The sequence below is a fragment of the Labeo rohita genome, chromosome 16 (genome assembly GCF_022985175.1).
Source record: "Labeo rohita strain BAU-BD-2019 chromosome 16, IGBB_LRoh.1.0, whole genome shotgun sequence".
Taxonomy (NCBI): Eukaryota; Metazoa; Chordata; class Actinopteri; order Cypriniformes; family Cyprinidae; genus Labeo; species Labeo rohita.
The window spans coordinates 15314054-15327565 of record NC_066884.1 but is presented as its reverse complement, the minus strand read 5'-3'; the positions used below and the strand labels follow the sequence as shown (position 1 = coordinate 15327565).

Genomic DNA, 13512 nt, shown 5'->3' with positions numbered 1-13512 from the left:
TTAATCAAAAATTAAGTTTTGGTAGGAAATGTACTAAATATCTTTATGGAACATGATCTTAATATCCTAATGATTTTTGGCATAAAAGAAAAATCAATCATTTTGTCCCATACAATGTATTGTTGGCTATTGCAACAAATATACCCTTGCTACTTAAAGCAGAAGTCCGCTTCCAAAACAAAGATTCACATATAATGTACTCACCCCCTTGTCATCCAAGATGTTCATGTATTTCTTTCTTCAGTCATAAAGAAATTATATGTTTTGAGGAAAACATTTCTACATTTTTCTCCATATAATGGACTGATATGGTGCCTCGATTTTGAACTTCCAAAATGCAGTTTAAATGCGGCTTTGAAATGATCGGTTAATTTCATTAAAATAATACAATTTAAATACTTTTCAATCTCAAATGCTTGTCATGTCTTGCTCTGCCTGAACTCTGTGTATTCTGAGCTCAAGACAGTTAGGGTATGTCGAAAAACTCCAATCGTATTTTCTCCCTCAACTTCGAAATTCATTTAAAAATCATCCTACAATCACTACAGATGTACCTACACAGTCTTTGCAATGAGCTCCCATCCCATGCATGAGATGGGAGTTTTTCAACATACCCTAACTGTCATGAACCAGAAAAATACAGTCCAGGCAGAGTAAGACAAGACAAGCGTTTGACATTTAAAAAAAGTATATAAATTGTATTATTTTTCCAAAAATAACCAATCGTTTCGCTAGATAAGACCCTTCTTTCCCAAATGGGATCGTTTACAACCGTATTTGGGATCGCTTGAAGCCGCGTTTAAACTGCATTTTTGAAATTCAAAATCGTGGCACCATATCAGTCCATTATATGGAGAAAAATCCTGAAATGTTTTCCTCAAAAAACATAATTTCTTTACGACTGAAGAAAGAAAGACATGAACATCTTGGATGACAAGGGGGTGAGTACATTATCTGCGAATCTTTGTTTTGGAAGTGGACTGGTTTTGTGGTCCAGTGTCACATATAGGAAAAAAAAAAAAAATGATGTGTGGAAGTTACCTCAGGTGCTCCAGCTACATCTAACTGCAGCATTCCCTTCCTATCTCGCTCCTCGAACTGGATACTCTGCACTTGTGTGAAGTTAGCGAGGTGTGTTGGCTGCAAAAAAACAAAACAAATACAGACGTTAGATTCACTGACCAAATGTCTATCAGTTCATTTTCTCAGTTCTCATTTTCATCAGACTGCACAGTACTTACATTTGAGCCTTTGTCCGTCAAATAACTGATGCCTTCTTCAGGTCCGATGGCCAACTCCACTGATATCACCCAGCTCGACTATTACACACAACAGCACACACATTCAACTCAAACACAAACTGATAAATACAATGCAAATTGATTTCCCCTCACAATGATGAATGATTACTCATGTTTTTAAAGACATTTTATAAAGAAATGAACAAACTACACAGTTATTCATCTTTGAACCAACAGAGGGCACTGCAGACCATTTAAGCAGTCTATCATCATTAAGACAGAAATAATAAATTTAGGAGAGTTATTACATGCAAATGACTTGTGGCTTTATTTTAATGAATTGAATTAATTAACATCTAAACTCAACTCACCCCGAGAGCGCATTTAAAACACTCCTTATCAAATCTGTATATAGGTGAAAGGATCTCGAAGAACTTGATGATACACTGCTCGTCGTTCAGATTGGCGAACTGTTTAAAAGTCTGCTGGATCAGTTTCCGCAGGGGTTTAGCCTGTAAAAACAAAACACAATGACTTGTAATTAAATTATGAGATTAGTCACAAACGCTTAAAGGTGAAAGTGTGATTTTTTTGGTGATGATAAAATACTTTCTCCTACTGTAGCCAAGTTTAATACGTAGTGACAATTACATAAGATGACTTATAGAGACTAAAAACTTCTCTGTTTGCTATGGCTCAATCAATAAGACACGTTTGAGGCAGGATGACCTGTTTGGTCTTGCCTGGTGCAAAAAGTACACACTTTAGGTGTAGGCAACAAGAGCCTTAATGCAACAAAAGGAAAAAGCATTTATAAATGAATTCTTTAGATCAACATTTCTTTATACAGAAGGAATTGAGGCCTGTAAATCATTAGGATGGCATAAGAATAAGACCGTAGCCGAAAAATCACTAAATGTTCAAACAAAACTGTCTTTGCAGAGTAGTGACAAGTTTCATCTCAATAAGGGGTCTTAATCTAAAGTTGAAATTCCAAACTGGTTTCTAATAGCTTTCAAACCAATCTTTAATGGTGTAAACAAAAAGCTGTCAAATTATGCAAACATCAAAAAGTATTCATTATTCAGTGATGATAATTAGCCAATTAGAATCAGGGCTCTTTCCTTGAGACATTTGAGAATATTTGTAAATCGGAAGATTCTCAAATTGAAAACCACAAAACTGGTCGGTAATTCTCTGTTCCCTCCTGACATGGGCTTGGGTTTCCATGGCAACCAATGAAAAGGAGGCGATTTTGGGCTGCTTTGGGGTAGAATGTAAAAGGCAGAGCAGACAAGAGCAAAATCCACAAAATATGCAGAAAATCTCCTTTAATAAAGAACAGGGAAATCCCTCAGGAACGCAAATACACAAACGCCATCTCAATTCCTAAATGCATTTAAATGCATTTAAAATTCGAATTTAATCTAACAATTAATGATGCAACAAGCAGAAAAAAATTAGCAGCACAGAGGATTATCACTGAATGCATAATATTTGGATGTTAAAATATATTCTTTTTTTTGTTTTAAATACAAAAAAATACTTACATTTCTCTTTATTAATAGAAAAAATTAAAATGTACGTTATTGAACAATTTAAAGCCATTCATGGCTTCATAAACGTCTAAAATAACAGTAGGGAGTATGCCACAGCATACTGAAAGACTGAAACAGACTAGGTAGGTCAGGTGGAAAAGGAAACTCTCTCTGTCTCTCTGGCAAACTGCATTTCATTAGAACGGTTCCCTTCAGTGGCTTCTTCAGAGAAGGAAAACAGAACTGGGCCAAAACATCTCAGGGGTGTGAGACCACAGAGGAAGCCAGGCAGGTAATAACATTGATTTTGCCTGAACAATAGCATTTTCTCACAGCCAATAAATCAAGACAACCACCATTTTGAGGAAGTCATCGAAAGAGCATCAGAAATGCTTTATTACCTTCACTGAGTCTAATAAACTTTTTGGAAAGAATCTCCGCAGGCCAACGTCCTTCCTGCAGGAAGAGGATACAGAAAGACGGTCTTTAAAAAAAGCGAAACGTCAGATTTTGGCGTAAAAAAGCACAAGAAATGAGACAGCAACTTGCTTGTTGCTGAACCATTATCGTCTCTTCCAGTATAAAGCAACACTACAGTAATGGAGATCCTGCACCACTGCAGGAGATACGCAAAGATCAATTATACTCTACTAAAAATAGATCAGACAGGTTTCAGAGGGCCATGCAACACGGACTAGTTATTCTGACCCATATACACACAATTTGAAAGAAACAGAGGGAGAGAAATCCTCTAATGGTTCAAAGAACTACAGTACTCCTTTCAGTCTAGCATGAGCTTGGTTTGAAGTACACTAACAGCATTACATCATAAGTGAACACTGCAGTAATATCAGAATGAGAATCGAACCAAAAAGTTTCTGTAACGAGAGTGACAACACATTTTTTTGTGGTGTCACGCCAGGTTTCCCTAAGGAAGTCCATGCAACTTTTTCCTCACAACTGTGACTATTGCTATTGCTCTTGTATATCCAACAACTGTAACCTTCTGATTTCTCTTAAAAGGATAGTTCATCCAAAAATAAAAATTACCCAATGATTTACTCACCCTCAAGCCATCCTAGATATGTATGAGTTTCTTCTCTCAGACAAATGCAATCGGAGTTATATTAAAAAAAAAAGTCCTGGTTCTTCTAAGCTTTATAATGGTGGTGAATGGCTGTTGAGATTTTAAAGCAAAATAAAGTGCATCCATCCATCATAAGAATGACTCCATATGGCTCCGGGGGTTAAAAAAAAAAAAAAAATAATAATCTTTAGCTTCCATGTGTTCATGGACGTAGGCGTAGCGTATTAGAAGTACAAAACGAGGATTTGTAAAGAAAAATGTCAACGGATTTCGATATAAGCCGAGAGGAAACTGGTTTTCCTTTGCTGTGAACAAAACTTGGTTCCCAAGAGACTAGCATATTCTCACTGGAGCTTACGCATTGATTCGCTTCAGAAGATATTTATTTACTCCCCGGAGCTGTGTGGAGTATTTTTTATGATGGATGGATGCACTTCATTGTACTTCATAATCTCACCAGCTATTCACTGCCATTATAAAGCTTGGAAGAACCAGGACATTTTTAATAGAACTCCAATTATATTTGTCTCAATGAAGAAAGTCATATACACCTAGAATGGCTTACGGGTGTGTAAATCATTGGGTAATTTTCATTTTTGTGTGAATTATTCCTTTAATTGTGATTGTTAATAAATCTTGACTTCATTTCTCACAAAATTTAAAAAAGTTTTTTTTTTAGTCACAACTACTTTTTGTATTCTAAAGTGAAAAAACATCTAAACTAATCAGAGCAAAATTTTTCAAGTTAAATAAAAAGGATGCTGCCTGAAGAGACTTATAATTCATGTAAATATGGACAGTGTGAGAACACAACACCAATGATTCAAGCATGAACAGCATTACTTACTCTAATAATTCATAATTTGATTTTTTATCCAGGGCGTTTCCACGCATGTCCCTGAAAAACCGCCTGTAACAGAGAACAGGAAAATTATTTGTCTGAATTCAATCTTTAGTTGTTAAAAGTCATGGACAAAAAAACCTACATTTGCTCATTAAAGGGGTCATCGGATGCCCATTTTCCACAAGTTGATATGATTCTTTAAGGTCTTGATGAAAAGTCTATAAAATACTTTGGTTAAAAATTCTCAATGGTAGTGTAAAACAACACCCTTTTTACCTTGCCAAATCAGCTCTGCAAAAATCATGTCATTCTGGTCGAGGCTGCTTTAAATGCAAATGAGCTCTGCTCGCCCCACCCCTCTCTTCTCTCTGTGGAGTGACGAGCCTGTTTACTTTAGCAACATTTAGCTGTGTTTAGCCGCTAAACTTGCTAACTAGCACATTATTAGGAAAGGCGATCACAAAGATTCATTAAAAAAAAACCTTATACTCACTTCTGCTGTAAGTGAAGCTGGATCACGAATGATTTGTGCGAACATAGACGGATATATATGTAGATTATTTTTACAGATTAATTAAAAACCACAGCATGGATTTTATCATTACAGGGTAGATGTGTACATACACTGCCAAAACACATTAATGTTTAAACATGTAAAAGTGAACTTAGCATCCGATGACCCCTTTAATACTACTGTTGAAAAGTTTGGGGTGGGTATGATTTTCTTATCTTTTTGAAATAAATCTCTCACCAGCACTGCATTTATTTGATAAAAAATACTGAAAACTTGTTGCAAATTAAAAACAACGTTATTCCTAAAATGTAAGCTGAATTTTCAGCCTTCTGTGTCCAGCTTTTGTCATATGATTCTTCAGAAATCATTCGATTATGCTGATTTGGCATTCAAGAAGCGTTTTCTATTATCAATGTTAAAAACAGCTGTGCTGATTAATATTTGTATAGAAACAGCAATATATTTTTTCAGTATTCTGATGAATTACTGACACCGAACTGTTGAAAGGTACTATGCATCACACATACCTGATTTCAAGGCAGCCTAGTTTAAGTGCTACGTCTTGATCAACTTGATCGGCAATCTCCATCATATAATCACTTTTCACCTGGACACACAGAGATATACATATTAGGTAAGGCAAAGAGTAAGGCACAAGCCAAAACTGACCATACAGAATGGATAATGACAGAATTTATCATTTCACTCCTCCAGAACAGACCGATACGGCACGTCAAAAAAAAAAACAAAACAATAATAATAATAATATGACCAGAAAGTTTCAATTTACAACAAACACAACAATACAAAGCTAATTTGCTGGTCATGAAAAATGTTCTCACAGTCCATTTAAATTACATTTTCTTGTTATTCAGAATGATTTATCTTGTATCTTTTGTACGGATCGCCACAAAAGGACAGAGTGGAATTGGTTTCCTTTTTTTAATGTGACGACAGACGCCATAGAACAGGGACATGAACTTATTACAAGGTCAGTCACTTGTCGGTTAAGCGTTTTACAATGATGATTGTGAGCTTATGGTTTGATCTTTGTAACCTGGCAGTTAATGGACCCTGGGCCTTGAACACTAAACCATCTTTCATTTTCTCTAATTAATGCACTGTGTGGGTGAACTTCGAACCACAAAAATTTGTCATATTGCACCCCAAAATAATAATAATAGTAATAAAGTAAATTAAACGCACAATTTTAAACAATTTTGCATGAAGAAAACGGATGGTAGGACTGTTATTTTATTTAATTTTTGCTTATTTTTACTGAAAACCTTTCTTGACATTAAAATCAGCAAAAATTAAATCAGACCACTAGAACTAGAGAACTAGAGAATTGTACTGATGCTACAATATAGGTTTTATTGTCCAAATACAATAATAATGTAAGACTATGTATATTTTACAGCTTTTTCTTTTTAATTTTGGCGTGAAATATGCCCCGGGCGTGTTCTTGACAGGTTTCGTGCGACTCACCCGTGCGGTGCTGCCAGAGAGGAGGAAGTGTCTATACAGGGAGACATTAGCTGAAGGTTTGGCAGCAGTACACAGGCTGCCAGATTAAACTATCCATCACCTGATGATAAAAGTAGTTGAGAGTTGGCTGGTCCTCAGTAAACTGGTTTAAAAATCCTTTAGGCAAGTATCGAATCCGTAGCTCATATCTGAAGAGAGAAAAGAGAAAAAGAAATGATCTAATAACAAAACGCACTCCACATGCTGTCAGCTCCACCTGCAGAATAAAGCTGAAAAAAAAATAACACAAATCATTCACAAGCGATCATAAATGACTGGCAGCTGTCGTGCAGATGCTTTAGAAAACAAACCCCTCAGGTTGAACATCTTCACCGCATGTCTCGAATCTTTAACAACAACGATGGTTTAGATTATGCCGCAGTTTACTCATCTTCCCTTTCATATGTGACTGATTAGAGATGCCGTTGAGACAAGATCTTCTAAAGTCTGCCAGACAGCACAATTACGTTAGTATTAGTGGCTGCTCTCAGCAGCTGTCTGTCTGGGAGGTAAAAATCACACCCCGTTCTTTCACAGCTGGTTCACTGTCTGCTCTCAATTACGCTAAATTAGTTTTACACATCTCTCTACCTGAGCAGGAGCCAGAATGCTACGGCACCTGCCTCACACGTTCAAAACAATGTTTTCTAAATTGGCTAGGGATGATGGACCTGGAATTTGCTGCCATCTGCCTCAAACATAACGCACAGAATATGAAGACAAACCAGCGTTCAAATAGTTTTATAATGTGTTGTGGAAACATTTCAAACCTCACTTTCCAGCTAAAATACGAGTCCTCCATCCGTAATATTGCTTTCTCTAGTGGAAAAGTCATCTCGTCTGAATCAGGAGTTTACAAGCAAAAACAGTCCAAAACAGCTCTAAACCGAAATGTTTGTGGATTTTGATTTGAGTGGACAACAGAGCGATGGACATTTCACTGGAGTAAACGTTGATATGGATTATGGACTGGTATTTTTTGTTTTACCAGCAGCGACAATTTAAAGTAGGGCAGGGCGAATTGGACAAAAAAATTATCACAATAACTTTTTTCAATCAGTCGATATCGCTAATTATCACAATAAATGCTCATTTTTTTATGTTTTTTAATTTAAAGGCAGATGTGAAATGTGAAAGTTGTTCAATGTGAAATGTGAAAGTGAAAGTTGGTTTTAAACTATTCTTTATGGTTAGAATATGACAAACACTTTTCCAGTCATTTTTCCTTAACAAAATAAATTAAAAGTAATAAAAAAATAATAATTTCTTAGTTCTACATGTTCTAACAAGTAATATTTTTCCAAATCAAGACAGGTTTGTCTTGCCTCATAATATTAATATTATAACTTTTTTTTTTGGAAATGTTCTTAGAAATACACATTTGATAGTAGCTTGAGTTAGGATGCAGATTTATGTTCATCAAAATCAATAATATCAGCAAAAATTGTACCAACCTTATTTTTACAGGGTGAAATTTAATTATTCTGACTTACTGAGGTTTTTTGTCTGTTTGTTTTTAATTAACCAGTGGTTTTCAATAGTAGCATACATTTAGATAATAATAATCACAGGTAAAACCACAAATACAGCACCTCAATATCATGATAAAAATTCTGTATGGTTTCTATGTGTTTGTATGAAAAACAGCAGTCTAAATACATTTAGTATAAATGCTATAGCTTAATAACAAAAAATACTGTAATTATATTCCATTATTCGTTATTCAATGCATTCAATACATGTCTACATTAATAATATAACAAATTCAACACAAATACCCACATTTCGGTCACAATACCATGGTGCAGATAGCGCTACTACAGTAAATCTATGGTAAATGATGGCGATGTGTAGATTAAAAAGTTGAATTGCGCGCAACAATTAACTATCGATCTTTTGTTCTGTCTTTGCGCATAAACATTTATTAAACTCTTGTTATTGTTTATCGAAAAAAATTGATATCACGCAATAATTATCATTTTTGATTTATCGCCCAGCCCTAATTTCAAGTTAAAAAGAATTAATGATGGACTTGTTTCTTACAAACACGCTGGTTCTTGCTTCACAAAATGTTAATGTTTTGCTGTTTTTATCAGCTGTTTGAACTCTCATTCTGACGGCACCCATTCACTGCAGAGGATCAGTTGGTAAGTTGGATCATGTGATGCTAAGTTGCTCCAAATCTATTCTGATGAAGAAACAAACTCCTCTACATTTTAGATGACCTGCAAGTAAGTAGATTTTAAGCACATTTTAATTTTGGGTACCCCTCCGAGGATCTCAGATGGTGCTCGCCCTGAATCATTATTTTTGTTTTCTTTGCACCAAAAAACATATTCTCTCGGCTTCATAGAATTAAGGTTGAACCACTGATGTCACATAGACTATTTTAACAATGTCCTTACTACTTTTATGGGTCAGTTGTGTTGCTGTCTATGCAGGGTCAGAAAGCTCTCTGACTTTATCAGAAATATGCTAATTTGTGCTTCAAAGATGAACGAAGGTCTTAAGGTTTGGATTTCTGGTTTAAATCAGTTTATCACACCGTACTTTTGGCTGTGCTGAATAATAACATTATTCCATGTGGGAAACATGATCATAGACAATGAAAATCAAGAGCTAGCCTGCAGTTAAATCCTATTTGTTTCTTTTCCATTTCTGCAGAATCTGAAGAGGAGGAATTTAACCTGCTGATCTGCAATTGCAGAGGGTAAAATGTCTTGCTTTAAAGCAAATGCTGCATGTATTATCAGGGTTCTGTATTTCATTGTGAAGACATGCTGGAGGGCAAACAGAATCAAGCTTATCCTTTGAACTGCGGACTTCCCCGCAAACGCATAAAAAGCCCATTCATTCATAATGAACGGTTGAAGAAAGAAGACGGGTGAAACAAGCCCCCGGCTGCGTGAATGGAATATAAACAATAGAGCAATTAAGCCCAGACTGCTTTATTTAGCTTCATTAAGATAAAACTCACTACGTCAAGCCATTCATTCCAAAGCTCCGCCCACTGGGTCAACCTCATCGTGATGCAGAAATATTCACCCCCACCGTATGAATTATACATGAGCCATTATATCATCCTTTCAATTCTTTAAAGATGAACAGCACATTCACTCCGATAATGCTTTACAACAGAATGATGTGCAGTGTCATCCTCATAAAACAGGCATAACCCAGATACAAAATGGCATGTATTAGATATACTGCAAAGAGTCCTGTTTTATGCAATTAAACAAGGGACAGCTTGCATAATTGAGCACTTTTCTGAATGGTCTTAGGCTCGAACCGCCATCATTTCTTTCAACAGACCACCAGTGACAACAGGGGCCACCAGACAAAGAAAATAATATAAAAGATAATAATGGACCACAGCACCACAGTGGTCTCAGATGTCAAAGATGTGCTATTTCAGAGATGTTAGAGGTGTTTTGATTGTATTGCAGACAGAAACATCAAACTTCACTAAGCCTCAGCGTATGGCCACACAGACACGCCAGAATTGAAAGCGCGGTTACTTCCCTCCTCGAAAAGATCACAGTTCTGTTATCTTTTGTTTTTAAATGCATAAAAAAATTTAGGTAACACTTTATTTTGATGGTTCCTTTTGAACATTCTGTTGACGATAAGTAACACTGCATCTATATGTCAACTAAGTGTTATTAAACTGTCAGCTTAATATCTAACTCTTTATTGTGATGGTCTCCCAAAAGATATTCTACTGACTATAAGTAACTTTATAAGTAAATGTCAACTTCATCTAACCTTAACCTGATCACTCTACTAATACTTTCTATTGAGATTTAGTAGATATGTAGGTGCAACGTTACTTATAGTCAACAGAATCTGTTAAAGGGACCATCAAAATAAAGTGAAAGCTATACATTTTTAAAGGCCAATATTGACATTTATTCAGCAAGGATGGATTAAATTGATCAAAAGTGACAGTGAAGACATTTAGCTGTATAATGATACAAAAGATTCCTATTTCTAAACATTCTATTCATCAAAGAATGCATCACTGGAAAATATTGAAAATACTGAGAATTGAGCATTGATAATAAAAAGCAATATTTATTGATTTCTGAAGAATCATGTGACACTGAAGACTGAATTCAGCTTTGCCTTAACAGGAATACATTTTATCTTAAATATATTAAAATATAATTATTTGAAAATGTAATAATATTTCACAATAGCAATGTTTTTACTGTAATGATCAAATGAATGTACCCTTGTTTTCAGCAATTTGTTTTCAAAAAGATTTAAAAGATTTTTTTTAAACCAAATTTCATTTTATTTTTTTCCAAATTCCATTTTCCAGTTTTCAATTTTTTTCTAGAATCTGTTTTAATGGTTAAATTAAAAAATATTAAATCAAAAAGCATGTCTAATTAATTAAAGCATAAAACGTACACAATTGAACAGCAATTTATTAAAAGTTTAACAAAAACTACATTTTGAGGCCCTATGAAACACTTTTTTCAAGTTTTAGTTTTAGTTCTGTGTTTTCTGTTAATTTTCTGGATTCCATTTTAATGTTTTATCAAATGTTAATAATCAAAAAGCTCTAATTAATTTTATAAAAATTCATTTTTTATAATTTATTGATTTATTAATTAATTTATTTTTTTTCAGAAATACTGTGTTGTATATTTACATTTTTCTGGTAAATAAATTCTGGTAAATAATTTCTCTAGTAAATATTTGTTTAAAAAAGTAATAATTTTATTAGTAGTAGTACTATCATTTCATTAAGTAATATATTTCTGTCACAGTTTCTTCCAGTTAAACCAAACTTTTATTTTGACCGGTTGCTGTGAAGACCTTTATGACGTTTTTAAGACTCGTTTACAAAGCGAACGCGCAAAGACTAAGAAAGTTCAAGTAAGTCAAACGCCGTTTACAAACGAAAAGGTATAACGATGTCGGACAATTCTGAAGTTGTAGCAGAAAATAAGATGGAGTTTTTGGCCATACTCTACACAGACGATGAACTTAGACATGATTTGTTTCGTAGCATCATGGACGTGCACGAGCTTTTGTGCTTAAAATGTATACAAATTTTTATTTTCCAAAAAAAAAATGACAGATCGTTTCGCTAGATAAGACCCTTCTTCCCCGGCTGGGATCGTTTAGAGCCCTTTGAAGCTGCACTTAGACCACATTTTGGAAATCAGGGCACCATATCAGTCCATTATATGGAGAAAAATCCTAAAATGCTTTCCTCAAAAACCATCATTTCTTTACAACTGAAGACAGAAAGACATGAACATCTTCGATGACAAGGGAGTGAGTAAATTATTTGTAAATTGTTGTTCTGGAAGTGGACTTCTCCTTTAAAAACAGACATACCAGTTCTGTACTGTTTATTTATTAACGGATAAATAAACTACTATTAACCGTAACACCGGTTTTATGCTTATGATACAAGCATTAATGACTCACCTCCAGTCGTCCTGTGGATGGCTGTGCTCGTACCGCTCCCTCACGTGAGACACGCCCATGTCGGGATGGAGCCAATGGACTTCACCTGTTCTCAGGTGGCTCAGGCGCAGACCAAAGCAGGACACACACCTCACCTTATGGATGTCCACAATCTTCTGTATAATGCCCTGAAAAACACACACAAGCATTTGGTGACAAGTTTATTAAACATTTAAAGCAGGACACATCTTACAGTAAACATCAGAGAATATTCTGTGCAAAATAGGCTCAAAGCCAGAAGAGTTTCAGTTTAATCTTTCTTTGATTAATGTGTCATGTCATGGGTCAGTAAGTTCTGTGGCTCAAATCGATGTAAGAGAGTGACGACGAGAGAGGAGATGGATGAGACCAAGAGAGAGCAGGATGTTCAAGAGTCTTCTGAGGCATAATATATGATGTCTAACAGGATGGAAAAACTGTTATTTAATTTATTATGCAAATTGCAAAATGCATGAGCCAGCAGGCAAGAACTGATAAGCCACATTAGTGTGTGATAAATAACACGTCATGGCTGTTATCTTTTCTATCGGCTTATACAGACATCATAGACTACTAATATAAGATGTCTAAAAAACATTTTAAAAAGAGAAAACCTGGCTTAATCACAGGGCTTTATCACACTAAAACCACCTCCAATAACTCAGATTTCCTCTTAGACGTCAAACTATTTTATTTATTGAAGTAGTTTAAGAGTTAATGTGATGTTTCTGTGGCAATAGTCTGTTTAGTTCGGGCCAGGTTTGGATGAGGTTCAGACCTGATGAGACTGATAAGCATCAGATGCAAACCTGCATAAAACAGCAGAGAACTGGGACAATGGCAGCCATGTGAAGGATGAAAGCGGGACAATGCGCTTTGAAGTCGTACGGCTACTTGGCTTCAAAAACCAACCTCATTAAATAATTTAGAGTAGCATGCCATTGTCTGAGGGGGTTTTACCACGAATGTTCTAGGCCACTGCAAGCTGCATTCTGAATAATGCCGAAAAGCCCGGAGCTCAGAGGAAATGTCCTCTTTAGTCCTGCACAGGAATGTTTGTGGTGTAGCTGTCAAAAAATGTTGTACTAAAGTCCAAAAACAAAAATTAAACATCACAAATACACAATTTAGAACTTAAAAAGTCACTTAAAATAGTTTATTACATAAGAAAAAATCCTGATAATTTACTCTCCCCTACGTCACACAAGACGTTCATGTCTTTCTTTCTTAAGTCGAAAAGAAAATCAAGTTTTTGAGGAAAACATTCCAGGATTTTTCTCCATATAGTGGACTTC

The 13512-nt window shown here is 35.3% G+C and overlaps 1 protein-coding gene across 13 annotated transcripts in view; it reads right to left on the bottom strand.

Annotated features, from left to right (window-relative positions):
- Positions 1 to 13512, bottom strand: part of ptk2ab (protein tyrosine kinase 2ab) — a 76168-nt gene that overhangs the window by 37865 nt on the left and 24791 nt on the right. For 12 of the 13 annotated variants that reach the window (XM_051131949.1, XM_051131945.1, XM_051131955.1 and 9 more), the window contains 8 exons: positions 12200 to 12366; positions 6813 to 6900; positions 5752 to 5831; positions 4714 to 4776; positions 3181 to 3235; positions 1613 to 1753; positions 1242 to 1319; positions 1042 to 1140 (listed from right to left, as the gene is read on the bottom strand). In XM_051131949.1, coding sequence (XP_050987906.1) covers positions 1042 to 1140; positions 1242 to 1319; positions 1613 to 1753; positions 3181 to 3235; positions 4714 to 4776; positions 5752 to 5831; positions 6813 to 6900; positions 12200 to 12366 — 771 coding nt within the window. Of the gene's footprint in view, positions 1 to 1041; positions 1141 to 1241; positions 1320 to 1612; positions 1754 to 3180; positions 3236 to 4713; positions 4777 to 5751; positions 5832 to 6812; positions 6901 to 12195; positions 12367 to 13512 lie in introns of those variants that run through there. The other variant, XM_051131956.1, reaches the window with a different exon arrangement.